This window comes from Ornithodoros turicata, chromosome 6 (assembly GCF_037126465.1).
Source record: "Ornithodoros turicata isolate Travis chromosome 6, ASM3712646v1, whole genome shotgun sequence".
Lineage (NCBI taxonomy): Eukaryota > Metazoa > Arthropoda > Arachnida > Ixodida > Argasidae > Ornithodoros > Ornithodoros turicata.
In genome coordinates this window covers 18,135,700-18,151,897 of record NC_088206.1, presented here as the reverse complement: position 1 = coordinate 18,151,897, position 16,198 = coordinate 18,135,700, and the positions used below count along the sequence as shown (strand labels likewise).

Sequence of the window (16,198 nt, the reverse complement as noted above, 5' to 3'; positions counted from 1 at the left end):
TTACTATCGCTCTCTCATGTACGGAGGGTAAAAAATGTAAGAGCAGAAATGAGTGTTCTTCAAACGCTGCTACGTGTAGTTATGCATGAATATTCAGCCTAGACGTTGTCGATCGCATATATTATACACCTAAAGCATATCTCACATGTGTGCTTTCCTCTCGTGAACATTGTATGTGTTTTGTGGTGCTGTAACTTCGTGAAGTTCGGTGGTGCTGCTTCATGCACAGAAGGCATACAACAAAGACGACTTCAAGCTGTCGCTAACAACAGTCAGCTGCTATTTAGTTCACAGGAAATAGATTGATGGGAAATGTCAATGTTGCTGCCGTCCAAGCCACTGCGTGCACGGTTCTGTCGATTATTTTTGTGCACACTCGCTTGTTAATGACCCGAGATCCCCCACATATGGCGGAACTTTTTAAACTGGAGATGCACGTGTCGGTCCGTATCCCGTAGTTCATTGAGATCTGGGATGCGTTGCGTTGCGATGTCTGTAGCAAATACACGCGAAAGTGCCCCTATCCTGCCCACAAGAGCGCACTACAAACGCAGCATCCCGAATTGACCTTCAACTTCAACTCAGAAATTATAGAGCAATATAGAAACCGAAACTAAATACGTTTTTGTGAGGGCGCCACCGGCTTCACTTTTACATTTGCAAATGGCGGCTGTCATTCAAGCCTCATGGCGGTTTTTCGCATGATTTTGAAAACGCACGTCACTCCATTTTAAATTGCAAATCTGGATGAACATACTGCGATGATAGCCGCTGGCGAACCGCTCGAATTTGTTCCATTCGGGTCGGAATACATCACCCATCACCCGGGAAGTTTGAAGAAACCCGAAAGACGTAACACGAAGGCCCACTCACCCGAACCTCCCAGTACCGACTTGTCTGAAGCACTGAGCAGTGTATCACTTCAGGGAAGCAAGGCTGCTCACAGTGAACTCTGGAAGCTCCGGGAATGTAGTGAAGGTGATGGCGAAGAAGAACTGTATGTTTCTGGTGACTGTGTCGTCTGGAGTCGATCTGACGGCAGTGGTGCGCGAACGGCTATACGAACATTCTGCCTCGAATGTAAGGTACAGGATGCAGTGTGGTGCACATACCTCTTGGACGATTACAAGACGAGACTCCTCGTTGAGCAAAAATCAACATTGCCTGCGAGAACGGTGCCGTGTATTTGTATACTTGACACTTCGCGAATCGTCCATTCATTCTCGCGCACAGGCGAAGATTACACAACAGCGATGCCATTTCTCGTTTCGAAAATGTGGGAAATTGAACACGGCCTTCTGTTCGAACGGAGCGTCCCTGTCAACTCGTGCCAGCTTAGATCGCCCGAAATCTCCGTACTGTTCAGCTTACTTCACCCGTTAGACGATGTTGCACCTGTCATCACCCGGGTCAACGTGCACGGCGACATCCCCAAGTTTAGCTATCTCTACGACACTGAAAGGTCGGAAGTCGTTTCGACTTGTGTTTGTCCCTCCATGCTTGTGATGTACCATCGCGAGATAGGGACACACAGCGTGTGGCAAGTACGCCGAACGACGCAGGAGGAAGATAAGGTGGCCACCAATATGCAGGGCACAGAGCGTCATACGGGGCTCTCGACAATGTTTCATAGCATGATGAGCTCCCCGGCCCACTCTCCACTTCCTCACAGTACTCCAGTGATGTCGCAAAGGAATCATGCTGGCAACTTTGTGTCGTCTAGCCCGATCGCACGTGCGCAGAGCCCTTCTTTCACTCACATGGCAACACTGAGCCGGTCGCAGTCCCCCTTGCAAAACAGCACGGCCCATCAACACTGCAACTACAACAGCCCAATGGGCTCCCATTGGACACCGCTGTCAGTGTGGGAAAGTACAACGCAAAAGAGTTATGCGTGCGGCTGTACGGAGCCCCTTGTGCCAGATATCTGCCTCGAAAGACTGTGGGTCGAGCCGAAAGAGAGAGCGTCGCACGAAAAAGCCAGCAAGACATTCTTTACACAAGATTTTCTGGGTCGCAGGTTCCTTTGCTACCTCCTTCCACACAAGGGCGTGCTGAACTTGGTTAGTTATGAAGAAGTTGCATCATCACCGGGAAAAACTGCAACTTTTGGCCAATTATGCTCGATCGCAGCAGTAGACGCGGTGTGCCTGAAACCCCTGCACATGATACTTATACTGGACTCAAACTTGGGACTTACGCTATATACAGGCAGCGCTAAAGTCTGCAAAGTTCATGTTCCGACGTCACTGACCAATGTGGGTCTGCGCTCGTACCTCCACTCAAGCGTGCATGTGGGTGTGAGCAGCTGTACTCCCAAGAAGGACAGCGCTCTAGCCTTTGTCAGTGCTACACAGTTTGGAGGCTTTGAGAGCATCGGCGTATCACCCGTTCCCAAAGCGTCATTCTTGAGTCGTGACCTCACTTTCGAAGACGCGACGGCGCTGAGTCCCATATCCCTTCGAAATTCTGTAGCGAACCGTGTGTCGGTTGAGCTACCATCCGGAACGACGTTTCGCTTGACGTTACCGCAAATGTCCAAGAGCACCGTGGTATCGCGCTGTCTCGAAGCATTCAAGAAGGTCTTACCGGCAGACCTCGCAATGTTACTTCACGGAAAGTGGTACATGTCCCGAAATGCACCGGGCCCGACGGATATGACAGCATCCTCTGAGCTGCGCTCGTTCCTGGTCTTCATGTTGAGCATGACTGGGTATGCAGCGGAAAACTTGACTATGAAAAAAAGCAAGCTACATCAGAGCCACGGTGATGTGGCATCTCCTATAGCTCCAAAAAAGTGTAAGGCCAGTGATAAAGGCTCAGTGGATGACTGGACATACCTTCTAACATGCCAAGCAACTGCATCGTCACCCAGCAACATGCCAAGGCCTCTGCCTCAAGCTTATGGGTCACATGACCAACCTGAAGCTCTGCACTTTGAGCTTGGATGCTTTAGGAACAGTTCAGCGCCTCTATTTCCTCATATCCACGGTGTATTGTTCTGTGTTCATCTTATTTACGAAGATTCAAAGCTGAACGTCCTCCTGTGGGATCTACTTCCTATACTTGCGGAGTTCCTCTACAAGATATCAAGCGACTTATCGCTATCTGGTTATCTAGACTTCTACAGACGAGACTTTCCAGAGCAGTTCAGCAGCCTCCAGGGATTGGAATCCATGCACCAGGATGTTGTCGAGTTGCCAAAACATCCACAATATTTTCTGCCTGTGCCCCCATCAGTGCTTGGATGGATCCAAGAATGTCTCAAGAACTGTGGCCCCACCACTTCATTTCCATATATCCCGGGGGTTACAGAGTTAATCAGGAAGCTGGTTTTAATATTTGCAGTACTGACATCTCCTGTGCAGAAAGATCTCTCTTCAAGCCCTCTCTTAAGTGAAATACCGGAAAATTTTGCTTCAAACGACACAGATGAGATCATGGACAACCTTCCAAAGACGTCAGTAAGCCTGAAAACTGTCATGCTTCTCACCAGGCTAGGTGTCACAACAAAGGACCTTGGCACCTGGCCGTCTGGAGCCGTCGCAATTATTCAGGACGTCATATCTCAGTGTCAGGAGCATCCTCCCCCTGAATGGACGGCTGCTGCGTATGAGCTGATTGGCCGACAAGACTTGGTGATCCTTTCCAAAGGAACCTCCTCCACTAAAAAAGTTTCGCTCCTTGCACTTCAAGAGGGGCCAAGCAAGCACAACAAAGAGACGGATGATGGATTTGACAAACTCGAGTACGAGGTGCTGAGGCTTCGTTTCAGCAAAGATCAACGCATCAGCGAAGTTTGTAAGATGCTGCAGTCTTCTGTGCCCGTCAACATATCCATACAGCAGCGACCGGATGTTAGTGACCACGAGTTCATAGAGGAGCAAGAACGTCATCTCTACACACTCTCCATCAGAACAATGGCACTTCCACTTGGTAGAGGAATGTTCACGTTGCGGACGTACACGCCCATCATTACGGAAACCTTACCAGTACCAAAACTGTGCCTTACGGGTAGGGTGCCGTCACGAAACACAACTGTGGACATGTTGCACATAGACGTCCCACCAAATATGAACATGTGGCCCCTGTTTCATAATGGAGCTTCCGCTGGTCTCAGAATCGCAAAAAATGCAACTGCTATTGATTCAAGTTGGGTTGTTTTCAACAAGCCTCGTGCAGCGAATAACATAGACGCCACTATTGAGCACGCAGGGTTTCTTCTTGGTTTAGGTCTGAATGGACATTTGGCAAAGCTCGACACGATGGCTATACACGACTATCTCCTCAAAAATCATGAACTGACCAGCGTAGGCCTACTACTCGGTCTTGCAGCATCGAGGAAGGGTAGTATGGACTTGGCAGGGACAAAACTGATGAGCATTCATATTGAGGCATTACTACCTCCAACATCGACTGAACTGGATGTCCATTCCTCAGTACGAGTTGCGTCTGTGATGGGGCTCGGGTTATTGTACGCAGAGTCTGGTCACCGACATATGGCCGAGATTCTCCTGGGAGAGATCGGCCACCCTCCCGGTCCCGAGATGGACCATTGCGTCGACCGAGAGAGTTACGCCCTGGCTTCTGGCCTGGCGCTCGGGTTCATAATGCTCGGCAAGGGCACCCACTCCTGTGGGCTGTCAGACCTGCCGATGGCTGACCAGCTCTATCATTACATGGTTGGTGGCCATGTCCAGCCAAGCAGCGTCCAGCAGGAACGGTACAAGTTTCCATGTTACCAGATACGAGAAGGGAGTTCGGTGAACGTCGATGTCACCAGTCCAGGGGCAACGTTGGCTCTTGGGCTCATGTTTTTCAACAGCGGAAACATGACGGTCGCGGAGCACATGTCTCCCCCGAACACAAAGTACTCCTTGGATACCGTGCGACCCGACTTTCTGCTGCTGCGTACGCTCAGCAGGGGGCTCATTCTCTGGTCCAAGGTGTATCCGCGGAAGGAGTGGGTCGAGAGCCACCTACCTGCGATCGTTACACAGTACGCGTTCAGCGAAAAACCCACACAAGACAACGTCGACTACGAGACGATGGGTCAGGCGTACTGCAACATCCTCGCTGGGGCTTGCTTCTGTCTCGGGCTCAAGTTTGCAGGTTCAGCCAACAGGGAAGCTTTTGATACTTTGCATTACTACACTAAGCTGTTCCTCAATGTCCAAAAGAAACCGGTTTCAGAACAAGCGGGAAAGAACACCCTAGAATCTTGTCTCATGGTAACAGTCCTCAGCCTTGCACTTGTCATGGCAGGAACGGGCAACCTCGTTGTGCTCCGTATCTGTCGCTACCTGCGTTCCAGAGTGAGCCAGGCCTTCACGTACGTGCTCTATGGTTCTCACATGGCTCTGCACATGGCTGTTGGACTCTTGTTCCTTGGTGGAGGCAAGCTGACACTGAACACATCCGCTTTCTCTGTCGCTTCGATGATATGTGCCTTCTTTCCGAGGTTCCCGATCCACAGCAGTGACAACCGTTACCACCTCCAGGCCTTCAGACATTTCTACACCTTCGCCGTTGAACCACGTCTGGTTGTTCCCGTCGACATCAACACGAGGAATATGGTGTACGTCAACTTGACCGTAAGGTTCAAAGCAACGGAGCAGTACGAGAGCAGCGAGTACACCGTCACGGCACCTTGCCATCTGCCCGAGTTGCACCTGCTCGAATCAGTGAGTCTGAAGGATACGCGCTACTGGCCGATAGTGGTCAAAACTGAAAATTGGGGCGTGTTGAAAAGGGCGCTGGAGCAGAAGGGACATTTGTACGTGAGGCAGAAGGCCGGATGCCTCCCGTACGTGCTCGATCCAAAAGGGTACAAGACTACGTTTGCAAGAAGCGCCATAAAGGACCTAGTCCGTGGGTGGCTGTTGGGATCCAGAGTGTCGGAGTCGTTCTCAGAAGACCCGGTGATATCCAAAGTGACGGAATGTTTCTTGCAGCCCCGCGCACAGGGAAAGGAGGAGCTCAGCCTCCAACACTCCTTCTGTAAAATCCTGATGGAATGTACTCTCCGCGAAAAGACGGACATGCTGTCGACCCTCTTCGACATGTTTCTCGTCGTGCGAAACGATTTCACGAAGTGCACTCTATCGTTGTGGCAATTCAAACTGGTCTCTGCGTACTACAGCAGATCGTTGAGGCACGTGGCAGAATGCAAAGATCCCTTCATCTACACCGACTTTATCTTCTCTCTGGAACACGCTATCGCGTCAAAGATAGAGGACGAGGTGCGAGATACCAGACATGTCTTGGCTTATCTGAGAGGCTCTGAAGACGCTTCTTTACCTACGCATCTCTTTCCCTTCCTCATTTTACATGACCTGCCAGCCCCTGGAGTGATCACTATTCCAGAAAATACTGAAAGTTTGTGCCTTCCTGAAATGTGGCTGCAGATGTGCTCTGCTGGCATGACTGCTGATGTTGCAACGGTTCTCATGTCATTGTTGCAAGAGAAGCCAAATGCTGCTGCTAGTTAGTGTTTACGTGGACTTATAATAAATGTTGGCAACAATGTGATCGGTGCTACTTGCATTCCTGTGCCTATGTACTTTGATACATGTTCAATAATCTGCTGAAAAAAAAAAAAAAAAATTTGTACTGTGTATAGGCTATGAAGACTTAAGGTGTGAGGAGGACTTGCAACAGCAGTCACACACACACAAAAGCAAGAGACAACAACAACACTGGGGATGTGCTTTCCGTTTATTCACAATACACGTGTACTGTGTATCACAACAATGTGCACATACGAATCACATGACATCAAATAGAGAACTTTGTTCAAAATTTTATCTCCAGGGAGCTTTCCCGTACCACAAAGTGGTGCCTAACGCTATGTACAAAGGCTGTCACTACTAGAGACACCAACCCTCGGCATTTGCTCGGACGCACCGGGTAAGAATTGCAAGTAACCACCAGCAAGCCAAGCCTTAAGTTCCCACATGATCATTTGAGAGATGACACATCGCTTCACAGGTAATAACACAACGATCCACAAATCCAGAGTGACTAGCTCATGTATTTACATAGTTTCATAAAACAAAATCTACATCATGAAACACAGCTTGACTGGATCGTAACTAGACCCTCGTATTTCAGGGTTTTATGCTTTTTTGAAAATCAGCGGAGGGGCAAAAACCTGGATTTGTTCATGGAGCTGTAAAATCTCTCGACAGTGGGCAATCCTCGCATTTCTGATCACCACAAGATGCCTAGCAGCTGTGCTTAATGTTCTGCAGTGCCCTGTACTGGTGACTGAATTTGCACTTTGCAGAGTTAGTTTTCAGTTATTTTTCTTCTGTTTTTGTTATTTTAAGTCTTACCCCTGGTGAGCATGATGCAAATCTGGGGGTAAGAATGGGTTTAACTTTAACCCTAAAACACAAGGCTCTAATTATAGCCTGCTTAAACAGCTAACACTAGTTAATGAAACAACGCATCGCTGTAACTACAGTACTATTCATTCAACGTTCATGCAGATTTTGATGTTTGCTCTAATACTGCTTGCAATGTGACTAAAAAAATGTCCCAAAGAAAACATATGCACTAGCCTCGTATAAAATAAAAAAAGAAGAAAATGGTAAAGCACCTGAAAAGTGAGGAATGAATAATGCTGGCCAAAAAGCAACGCAAAGCGCGGAAGAGGAAAACGGCGTACATGTTAGCAGGAGCTTCACGATCTTGCTGTGGAACGCTTAGGGTCAGCTTTCGATTATTTTAGGGAAAGCAGGTAGCAGATGTGTGTGTGTATCCATTTAAATGCGTCCGTACAAACAAAAACTGAACAAAACACTGGGGACACACCAGCAGCAGAGTACAAATAACGATTTGTAACAACCGCACTGGGCTACAGACATAGCTCTGTTTGCTTCCAAAGCATGGCATGAAAGTGGTTGTACCAAAAATTGCTACTACGGCAGCATAGACACATAAAGACAACGGTCGACTGAGCAGAAAAAAAATCTAATAATGCGAAGGGAAATCGAGAGCGGATGTGACAGAGATTGGTCAACTTGCTCCTTGGACGTGATTGACGGAGTATGTGTGCAGACTCTTTGTGCACCCTACTGCTGTAAGCGTAGTGACTGTGGAGGCCAGGCCTTGGAGCAGGTTCAGATGGGGTGAGCAGTGGGGGCATAAGGTGGGGGAGCATACACTGGGAGGTAGGCTGGCATCTTTGTTGCTGTCTCATAGTCTGGTGGAAGCAGAGCCTGAAAACACACGCCAGGGAAGATAAGGTCAACGGAATGTAGCCAATGACTACCAGTCATGAAAGGGATGGTTGCATCCAGAAACACATCTCAGAAACAGATATACAGTCGAACTCCTTTACAACGAAACTCGGGGGACAGCAAAACAAATTCGCAGTAAAGGTATTTTCGTTAAAAAGGATGTCCATTATAGGACCTATAGGCTCCAGCGGGACCGAAAAAAAAAATTTTGCTGTAGTGGTATTTTCGTTAAAAAGGTGTTCGCTATAAAGGAGTTTGATTGTATACAGGCAGTGATTTATCCAGACCCTAGGAAACTTGCCACTCCGTGTAGCGCACGGCAGATTAGGCGTTTTCCTGTTAACTGCATCGCGGATAAGCAGGACGTGACAAAATACAAAATTTTTCTTACTACTACTCCCATCCCACACGGAAACCTTTCAAATCAATAGAGAGTAAGTACGACTTTCACTTGTGTACGAGTACTTGAGAGCATATATATTCTGGGTAAATAATATTTCTTCTGGGGAAATGCATGAAGACCTACAAAAAATATTGACATTGGAAGCAAATCAGTAAAATTTTTACCACAGTCACCAAAATATTCCTGAACATATCCAAATTGGGAGATATTTGCAGTCTTTTTTTTTTTTTACCTATCAGGCCCTATCACTATCAGGATATACAAGCATGCATCATGCACGGGATACAAAAGGCCTGCCCTAACATTGCTCACCAGTTCTACCCAAACCTTTGCATACAATCATATCAAAGAATCAAAAACACAAGCACTATGCACTCCCTTCCAGAACGTAGGTTTTCCAAAGCTCACAAGAAATTAGAAATGCTATACATTACCTGTGTAAAAGGCAGTTCCTGAAAGCAAAGCAGAAAGCATAGCTTCACTAATATTTTATACGCAAGAGAGAATGCAATGATGTGGAGCGTACTTAGGGCAAACTATCTGGTTCGTGTTCATACGCAATCTGTGCTTTTTCAGCATTTCTTTCCAGTAAATAGGATTATCACTTTTTGTCATGAAAACTACCATCTGAGTGAGTGAGTAAGTGAGACCAAAAGGGGAGAGGAAGGAGAGCAGATGACTGAACGAGGGAAATTGGAGAGGGCGAAAGAGAAGTGTATCAGTAGAGAAAGCGCTCAGCCAGCAGTGAAAACGTGCTAGTTCTTCCACTTGGATGGTTCAAAATTCATTCAGGCAATTTGCAGAAACTTCCCCATGAAATGCATTCGTTGGTAAAATATTGGTAACCGGATGGGTGGAAACCCTCCCAGTAAACGAAAGGTATCGCCGTACCTTAGTGAAAGTGGCTGCAAGTGGAGGTTGAGAAATACGAAAAGAAACTAGATTTGTGCAGACTAGATTTAGATATTTTAAATATGTTTCTAATGATGTCAGTATTCATTTTGAGCTGAATAAGATGATGCATTTAAAGAGACAGTCCAGTTGTGAGCCAAAGCTATAAAAATTTTGCAAGATGCTTTCTTATGATGATCAGAGTCACCGTACAATATATCAATTATAGCAAATTATGTGTAACCAAATTGTATATCCAGCAGTCCAAGACAAAAAAGCTTCCTCATTATGTTTTACCACACCACAAAATCCTCAATCACGTTAATGACACACACACATGTGATGTCTGCCAACGTACGGTAATTCGCATGTCACCATCAAACCTAAAAAGCATGTGAAGATGTGGTTTGTTTTTCTTGTTTATTTAAAAAACTACGATGCCCTGCTGGACAAAATTTAGCTCACTGCATCATCACGTAACCTGTAGTCGAATAAAAGTATGCCTAATCTTAAGGTCAGTCTGCAGCTCAGAACTGCACCTTTGGTTAGTGCACTCTTTCACTAGGAAGAAAAAAAGGTTAGCAAAACTTGATAGTAAACTTAACTTACACCTCGTACCAAAGCAAACACAGGTAACAGGCATTTTGAATTGGCATTTGAATCACAATATTCGAAAACGTGCAATGACACTGATTCGTCATAGATTGTGTTCATCAGCAGCCATTCATTCCGTACACAGTTGTTGAGCCTTTTTTTAAAAGGACACAACTTCTAGCAGATGCACTCTGCACTGTCATCACACATCCTGTTATCGACACACTATGAGTTGCTCTATAGCTTGTGCAGCAAAAATCTTTCGTTGTCTACTGGGATGCTAGAAGTGCTGAGAACAAAGACGACTCGAATTAAAACTAGGCTTTAGATTCATATACCTAAATCTGCCAAAAAAAAATGACACTAGCCTAACAGGAAAAGAAGGGAAAGCATACCTCAGAGTCAGATTCTAGATCCATCACAGCATCCTCCTGGCGGATCTTGAGGTATCTGTAGCAGGACCACACCATGCCCATCACATAGGCCTGGAAAATAATTTTAATCCAATCATCTATTTGCTGAAACAATATAGTAGCAATTTGGAGTAGTTTGTACATTATCAAAAGCAGAAGGCAGTGATACATAACACGGACACAAAGGCACAGCGGGTGTGCCTTTGCATTCATGTTGTGTATCATTGTATCTTGTAATTTGCTGTATCACAAATGAAGATACCTTGCAATCAGCAGCTTTGCCAGAAAAATACTCTGGGAAGGGTTCTATGGGAACTTTACAAGGAAGAGAGGATGTCACCCTCGTTTTCCCTCTCTCAAATGCACTACCAAAGGTACAATTGGTGTGTGTGTGTGTGTGTGTAGGGGGGGGGGGGGGGCGAGAATTCGAAAGTCCCCTCTCACTACGCCACTGTCTGCAATCCTTCAGCTGCACAGAAATGCACTGCTCGTGAAACTACAACACGGAAGCATTTTGAGACACTGCTTCTGTGTACCTTGAGCAGCATGCAAGTGAGGAAACCAAGCATGACCACTGTGCAAAGCCACTGGGGGTCGAGCCGCAGGAGCTCCCTCTGCAGAGGCAGATCACGCGAGTTTTCCACCAGCCGTCGTACGTCGGGTAGGTAGGAGAAATAGCCCACAACCGTTAGTGTGGACAGGATGAAGTCAAACACTTGCAAGCAGAAGAACGGCATCAGGTAGTTGGCATGACCCTGCAAAATAAAAGCTTTAGTAGTCGCAATAATCAACCGTGGCTTTATATCACGAGGAAAACTGGTCGCAGTCATGGGTGAGTTAATCAAAGAATGCAACTATAACTGCAAAAGTAGTAACTGAGTTAGTTACTTTTTCTGAAATGGAACTAGATACAGCTACAGTTACTGCACTAAAGTAACAGTTACTTTACAGTTGCCTTTTAAGAAAAGAAAGCACAATGATGCAACTGAAAAACTTGTATGAGCACTTGTACTGTCCAAGCATCGAGAAACCGCATTATAAACAGAGAATTTCCCACGGGCCCTAACAGCGTAGCGCAAGCCGGGTGGGCTTGGACACTGGAGGTGGAGGTGGAGGTGGAGGTGGAGGAGGAGGAGGAGGAGGAGGAGGAGGAGGAGGAGGAGGAGGAGGAGGAGGTGGTGGTGTTCCTTTGTCAGAGTGCGTAGTGGAGGAGGGGAGAGAGGATAACCCAACGTATAAACTGACGTTTTGCAGGGAGATCGTCTAAATGCCACCACCCCAGTGCCGGCCGTCCCACAAGGGCAAGAAACCGTCGCCTCTCCCCCCTCTCCCCACAGTCACTTTTGCTCTCTCCTCTCATAAATTTCTCCAGTTGTGAGTTTGCAGTCATGTTTTTCTAACATTTCCTGTATACAAAAGAACATTGATGGAAGAGTTGCTGAATGCAGATATATGGACCTCTGTAGATTAATTCATTAAAAGAATGACTGGAACTATTACTAGTACAATTGTCCTGTCGATGGTAAATGTCGGTATTAATCACTAGTGCTGTTAAAACTGTCCAAAATGTATGTTGTTCTGTAAACTTTTGTTGTGTTGTTAATATCGATGAGACTGCTTGTAGAGGACCAGGTTCCTCGTCAGGGATCCTAATCCCTTTTGTACCTGGCCCTCATTTCCTTCGGACAAAAAAGAAGAAGAAGAGGAAAAAAAAAAAAAGAGAGTCCAGTTTTCTTCAGTATTGTGCCCCTTGTTCAATTACTGCAATATGTCTACACCAACAACACAAACGCATGGTCGTTTTATTCAAGTATACGTATCACTTTGTTGGATTAGTCTCCTTCTGCCACTGATGCCGAGACCATGTGCAAATGTACTTTTCTCCTTATCTAAACCCACCCAATAAGGGCACAGCCTTCACAAATGGGGAGAGGAGGAGGCTAAAGTGATGTACGCCCCCTTCACCTACTTGCATAGTGTTTCTCACTACCTGCGAACGACAATGGAATCAGAGATAATGTGAATTTGTTTGTCTGTCTAGCAGAGGCCTTATGGAAACATGTTTTGCTGATGCAGTGGCTGACAATGGCTGTACTGCTCAGAGATATAAATATATGCAGATCAAAAGTCAGACTCACTCTAGTTGCTTTATGACATGATCTCCACCCCCAAGTTTCCACCCCCAAGGCTCAGTTTCACCATTGCAAGGTGCATAAAGGTTGTAGGAAATTGAGAAGGAACTGTGAAGTTTATTTCTAGGCACACTGTGCATACACAACTGAAAAAACTTGCCAGCAATAATCATTCTTACAGTTTCAGTTACAAATCAGAATTTTAGAGTTACAAGAGTTACAAGTTTAGAGTTAGCTTCCAGAGTTACAAATCAAAAATTTCAGTTTGCATATTATCCTTGTTATGGAGATAAGCTCTTCAGCTGTGTTTGAGATATTGTTTGTGCATGTCCCTCCTTGTTCCTCATCTCGGGGGGGTTTTGCTATCATGAATTGCTTTAGGTCTTCTCTTCCTGTGTTTTATGAGCTCATGAGTGCAGCTCGGTTTGGAAGAGAGGTCGCTTCTGTTCAAAAACAGAACTCCATACGCGATTTGTAATCTTAATCGAATGCACGATTATTTGCTTCTGTACTAAAAAAAAAATCTGAATAGTATTCACACTACCCTAGTTCTTCCACTGTCCCTTCAGCTGTCAATATCTTTTTTCTTTTTTTTTTTCATGTTAGCATCATGAAGCAACTGTGGCTGGGAGTGGTGTACAGACGGAGAGAGGGTAGCAGGAAGGTGTGGGGGGCAAGAGGGTGGGGGCAGTATGCGTCCTGGGCCGACTTCAGCGGGAACTGTGCGGACATCAATCTGAAAAGACTGCCGGAAAACTCAAGGAGAACCTCAGGCGGCACAGCCGGTGCCGGGATTTGAGCCCGTGTCACCTCGCAGTCTCAGCATGGAAGGCGATCATCCTAGACACTATGCCACGCGAGTTGGTCAAATACGAAGTCATATATAGTCATATGAAGTCATAAGTTGGTCAAATATGGTCAAATATGCCACTATAAATCCAGGAAAAGAACAACTGTCATTGTTCTACATTACAAGCTCACCCAAATAGCCCCATATAAGAGTAGAAGTGTGATGATGCCAGTGCAGAAGGTAATTGCGAGAGCCACATGAACGTCCTCTGTAAAAAGAAAATACAAATACAGTGGAAGCTTGCTGATAAACACCACGTTTGTTGCGTAACAATGTTGAATTTGAAATAACCGAGGTTGAGACGTACAGCAGTGGCAATATCTGAGCAAATCAAATTACCCAGTGTAAAAGTTCAAATTTTAACATTAAGAGTAGTTCGAAGTTCACGGAACAAATAATGCTTTCACGCAACTTATAGATTTATTTATGTTTGCAGTAGGAGCAATGTCTGCCCCATTCTCTTATGTAACACCAAGCTTCACTCCACAGTCCCAGCTCAGTTAAGTACATGTTTCACCTCAAAAGTGAACATGGTGGCATTCTATGAAATCACGTTCTACCATATGTTTTAGAAAAAACAGGCTCCTGGCTGTTTGCAGTGACCTCTCTGTGTGTCACATATCACTCAATTCCAACATGTGTAGAGTCTAGGTTTCGGGAAAAGTAGTACACCACCAAAAGCGTCCTGTTGAACATATATTCAAGCTTTACTATCCAATGCAACACGATGTTTGTAGCCCATCTCAGCTAATTTCTCATCATTTGCAACAGTAAGCATTGGCATTACTAAGGCAAAATTTTATTTCTCTCAACAATCAAATCATAAGAAATTCAGTGTGTAACCATGCCGTACTGTACTGGAAAACAACAGATCAGTGCATAAACTTTGTTATCTTCCATCTTGTGCCAAACACACTGTCAAAGCTGTGTCTAAGAGCATTCCTTATGTTAGCACAAAATGCTGCTCTTATGGCTAATGACATGCAGCACATAAACAAAATCATGACCAATAGCATGGCAGCAAACTTACGGTCTCGAATATTGCTCAAGCTGGCCCCCGGGCTAATGTCTGGTAACTCATGGTTATAAACTCCTGGATGGAACCGGACGGAAATGCTGCTGGAAAAGTCATCCGACGTTTTCGTAGCAACGCTGGTCCCACCACTGGCATTGTTTCCGTAAAGCTTGTGGAACAGCTCTGGCCGCAAGAGCATGCTGACCAGTATGGCCAGTGCAAGAACATGCAATATCTAGAGGGAAAAATTCACATAAGCATTGATATACGATGGAAAGGAGAAGATTTTAAAAAATCCCTGTACCGGAATAACTACATTTCAAAGGAAATATGCATGGTTTCAACCCTCATGTGCTTTTTACATACCGTGAATGATCCTGCATGTAAACATCAGGGAGCATGCTGAGCTTGAGTATGAGAGTACCACACAAGGGTTTCACAGTGTGGCTTTTCCTTTTAAGCCAACAATAAACCTTTGTGTTGCTTTTACTATCCTCGAATTTCAGGCATATGTTGTGATCTTCTCTATAAAAGTCGCATTTCATGTGTACGTACGTTGCTATATGGCCCTTCCTGAATCCCTGTCAAGGACTATCTCATTAAATTTAAAACATTTGTGTTAAAGCACAGTACTCGGACAACCCAATGAATTCAGTTCCCACGAGAAATATCGACGAAGAACTTGTGTAACTGTCGAGGACAATCGTAAAACTGCGTTACTGTGACCTGAACTATGGCACGTGTCATTGACACTAGTCAAAACAACAGAGAGAGTCACGACAGCCCCACAATTAGCACGTCATATATGATAGGTGCAGAATTGTGGTTTTACTTCTATCAGTCCGTAAGACATTCTTTTCACCACTGTCACAGTAAAACTGGCGCCCATAGCGAATAAACACAACAAAAAACTCGGTTCTGCGCTCACCAAGTGCCAGATGCCGAGAATAACTGTTCCCGTACGGACATGACAGCAGAAACAGCAGCGAAAGCTGCTATGCGACAGGAGGTCACTCTTCCTTCGCATTGGGAAATGTTGACTCAACACAGTCCCGAGCACCTGAAACAGCAAGGCATATTTTAAAGCCTTCACGCGATACCTCTAACCCTAGGTAACGGCGCTAACGGAAATTCAATTCTTGGGCAGCGCTCGGAGCTAAATGCGTTTAAAAATGGCCTGCCTGCATGGCCTACAATGTCTACCTGTAGTTGCGAAAGGGATTATATCGCAGACGTTTAGCTTGTGCCGCCAGTTGTTCGTTCTCATCAATAATCCATCCAGACAATATAAAAACAGCTGCAGAATTTCGCTGCTTCACGAAGGAAACTCGTCCAGCGACCACAGATACACCGCTTCCTTCAAAAATACAGCCCTGCAGCGCGCATGCGCATTTTCTTCCTTCTTTCGCTTCCCAAGCGGACAAAAAATGTAAAAAGCGGAGGAAGAAAAGCATTTTCGCTTGAGCGCACTACTTTGAAAGCCAGTAAATTATCAGGAAAAATATTCGTTTTCGGCCCACAACATATATTTATCGCGAACAGCTGGTGCCGTATTACGTATTACTCTTTTGCAGGAAGCGAATGACTGCATGCTTTCAAAAGCGAGTGTGGCAGATAGCGGCTTCGGAAGACTGAATTTCTTGCAAAGACGGCA

The 16,198-nt window shown here is 45.6% G+C and overlaps 2 protein-coding genes across 3 annotated transcripts; one reads left to right on the top strand and one right to left on the bottom strand.

The window, feature by feature from the left end:
* The first annotated feature begins 647 nt into the window (after positions 1–647).
* LOC135399310 (anaphase-promoting complex subunit 1-like) lies at positions 648–6,531 on the top strand. The gene has a single exon (XM_064631160.1). It carries the CDS (start codon positions 762–764, stop codon positions 6,489–6,491), a length of 5,730 nt encoding a protein of 1,909 aa, XP_064487230.1. The 5' UTR covers positions 648–761; the 3' UTR covers positions 6,492–6,531.
* Positions 6,532–6,699: 168 nt separating this feature from the next.
* On the bottom strand, positions 6,700–15,942 carry LOC135399311 (lysosomal-associated transmembrane protein 4A-like). 2 transcript variants are annotated; one of them, XM_064631161.1, is made up of 8 exons: positions 15,748–15,941; positions 15,473–15,604; positions 14,560–14,779; positions 13,661–13,737; positions 11,084–11,302; positions 10,530–10,619; positions 9,084–9,101; positions 6,700–8,225 (listed from the first exon to the last, which is right to left on the bottom strand). In XM_064631161.1, the coding sequence occupies exons 2-8, from the start codon at positions 15,569–15,571 to the stop codon at positions 8,127–8,129; spliced, it is 822 nt and encodes a 273-aa protein (XP_064487231.1). In that variant the 5' UTR covers positions 15,572–15,604; positions 15,748–15,941; the 3' UTR covers positions 6,700–8,126. The 2 variants fall into 2 exon arrangements, with proteins under 2 accessions (XP_064487231.1, XP_064487232.1); XM_064631162.1 differs by lacking the exon at positions 9,084–9,101 and having other exon boundaries at positions 15,748–15,942.
* Positions 15,943–16,198: the final 256 nt, after the last annotated feature.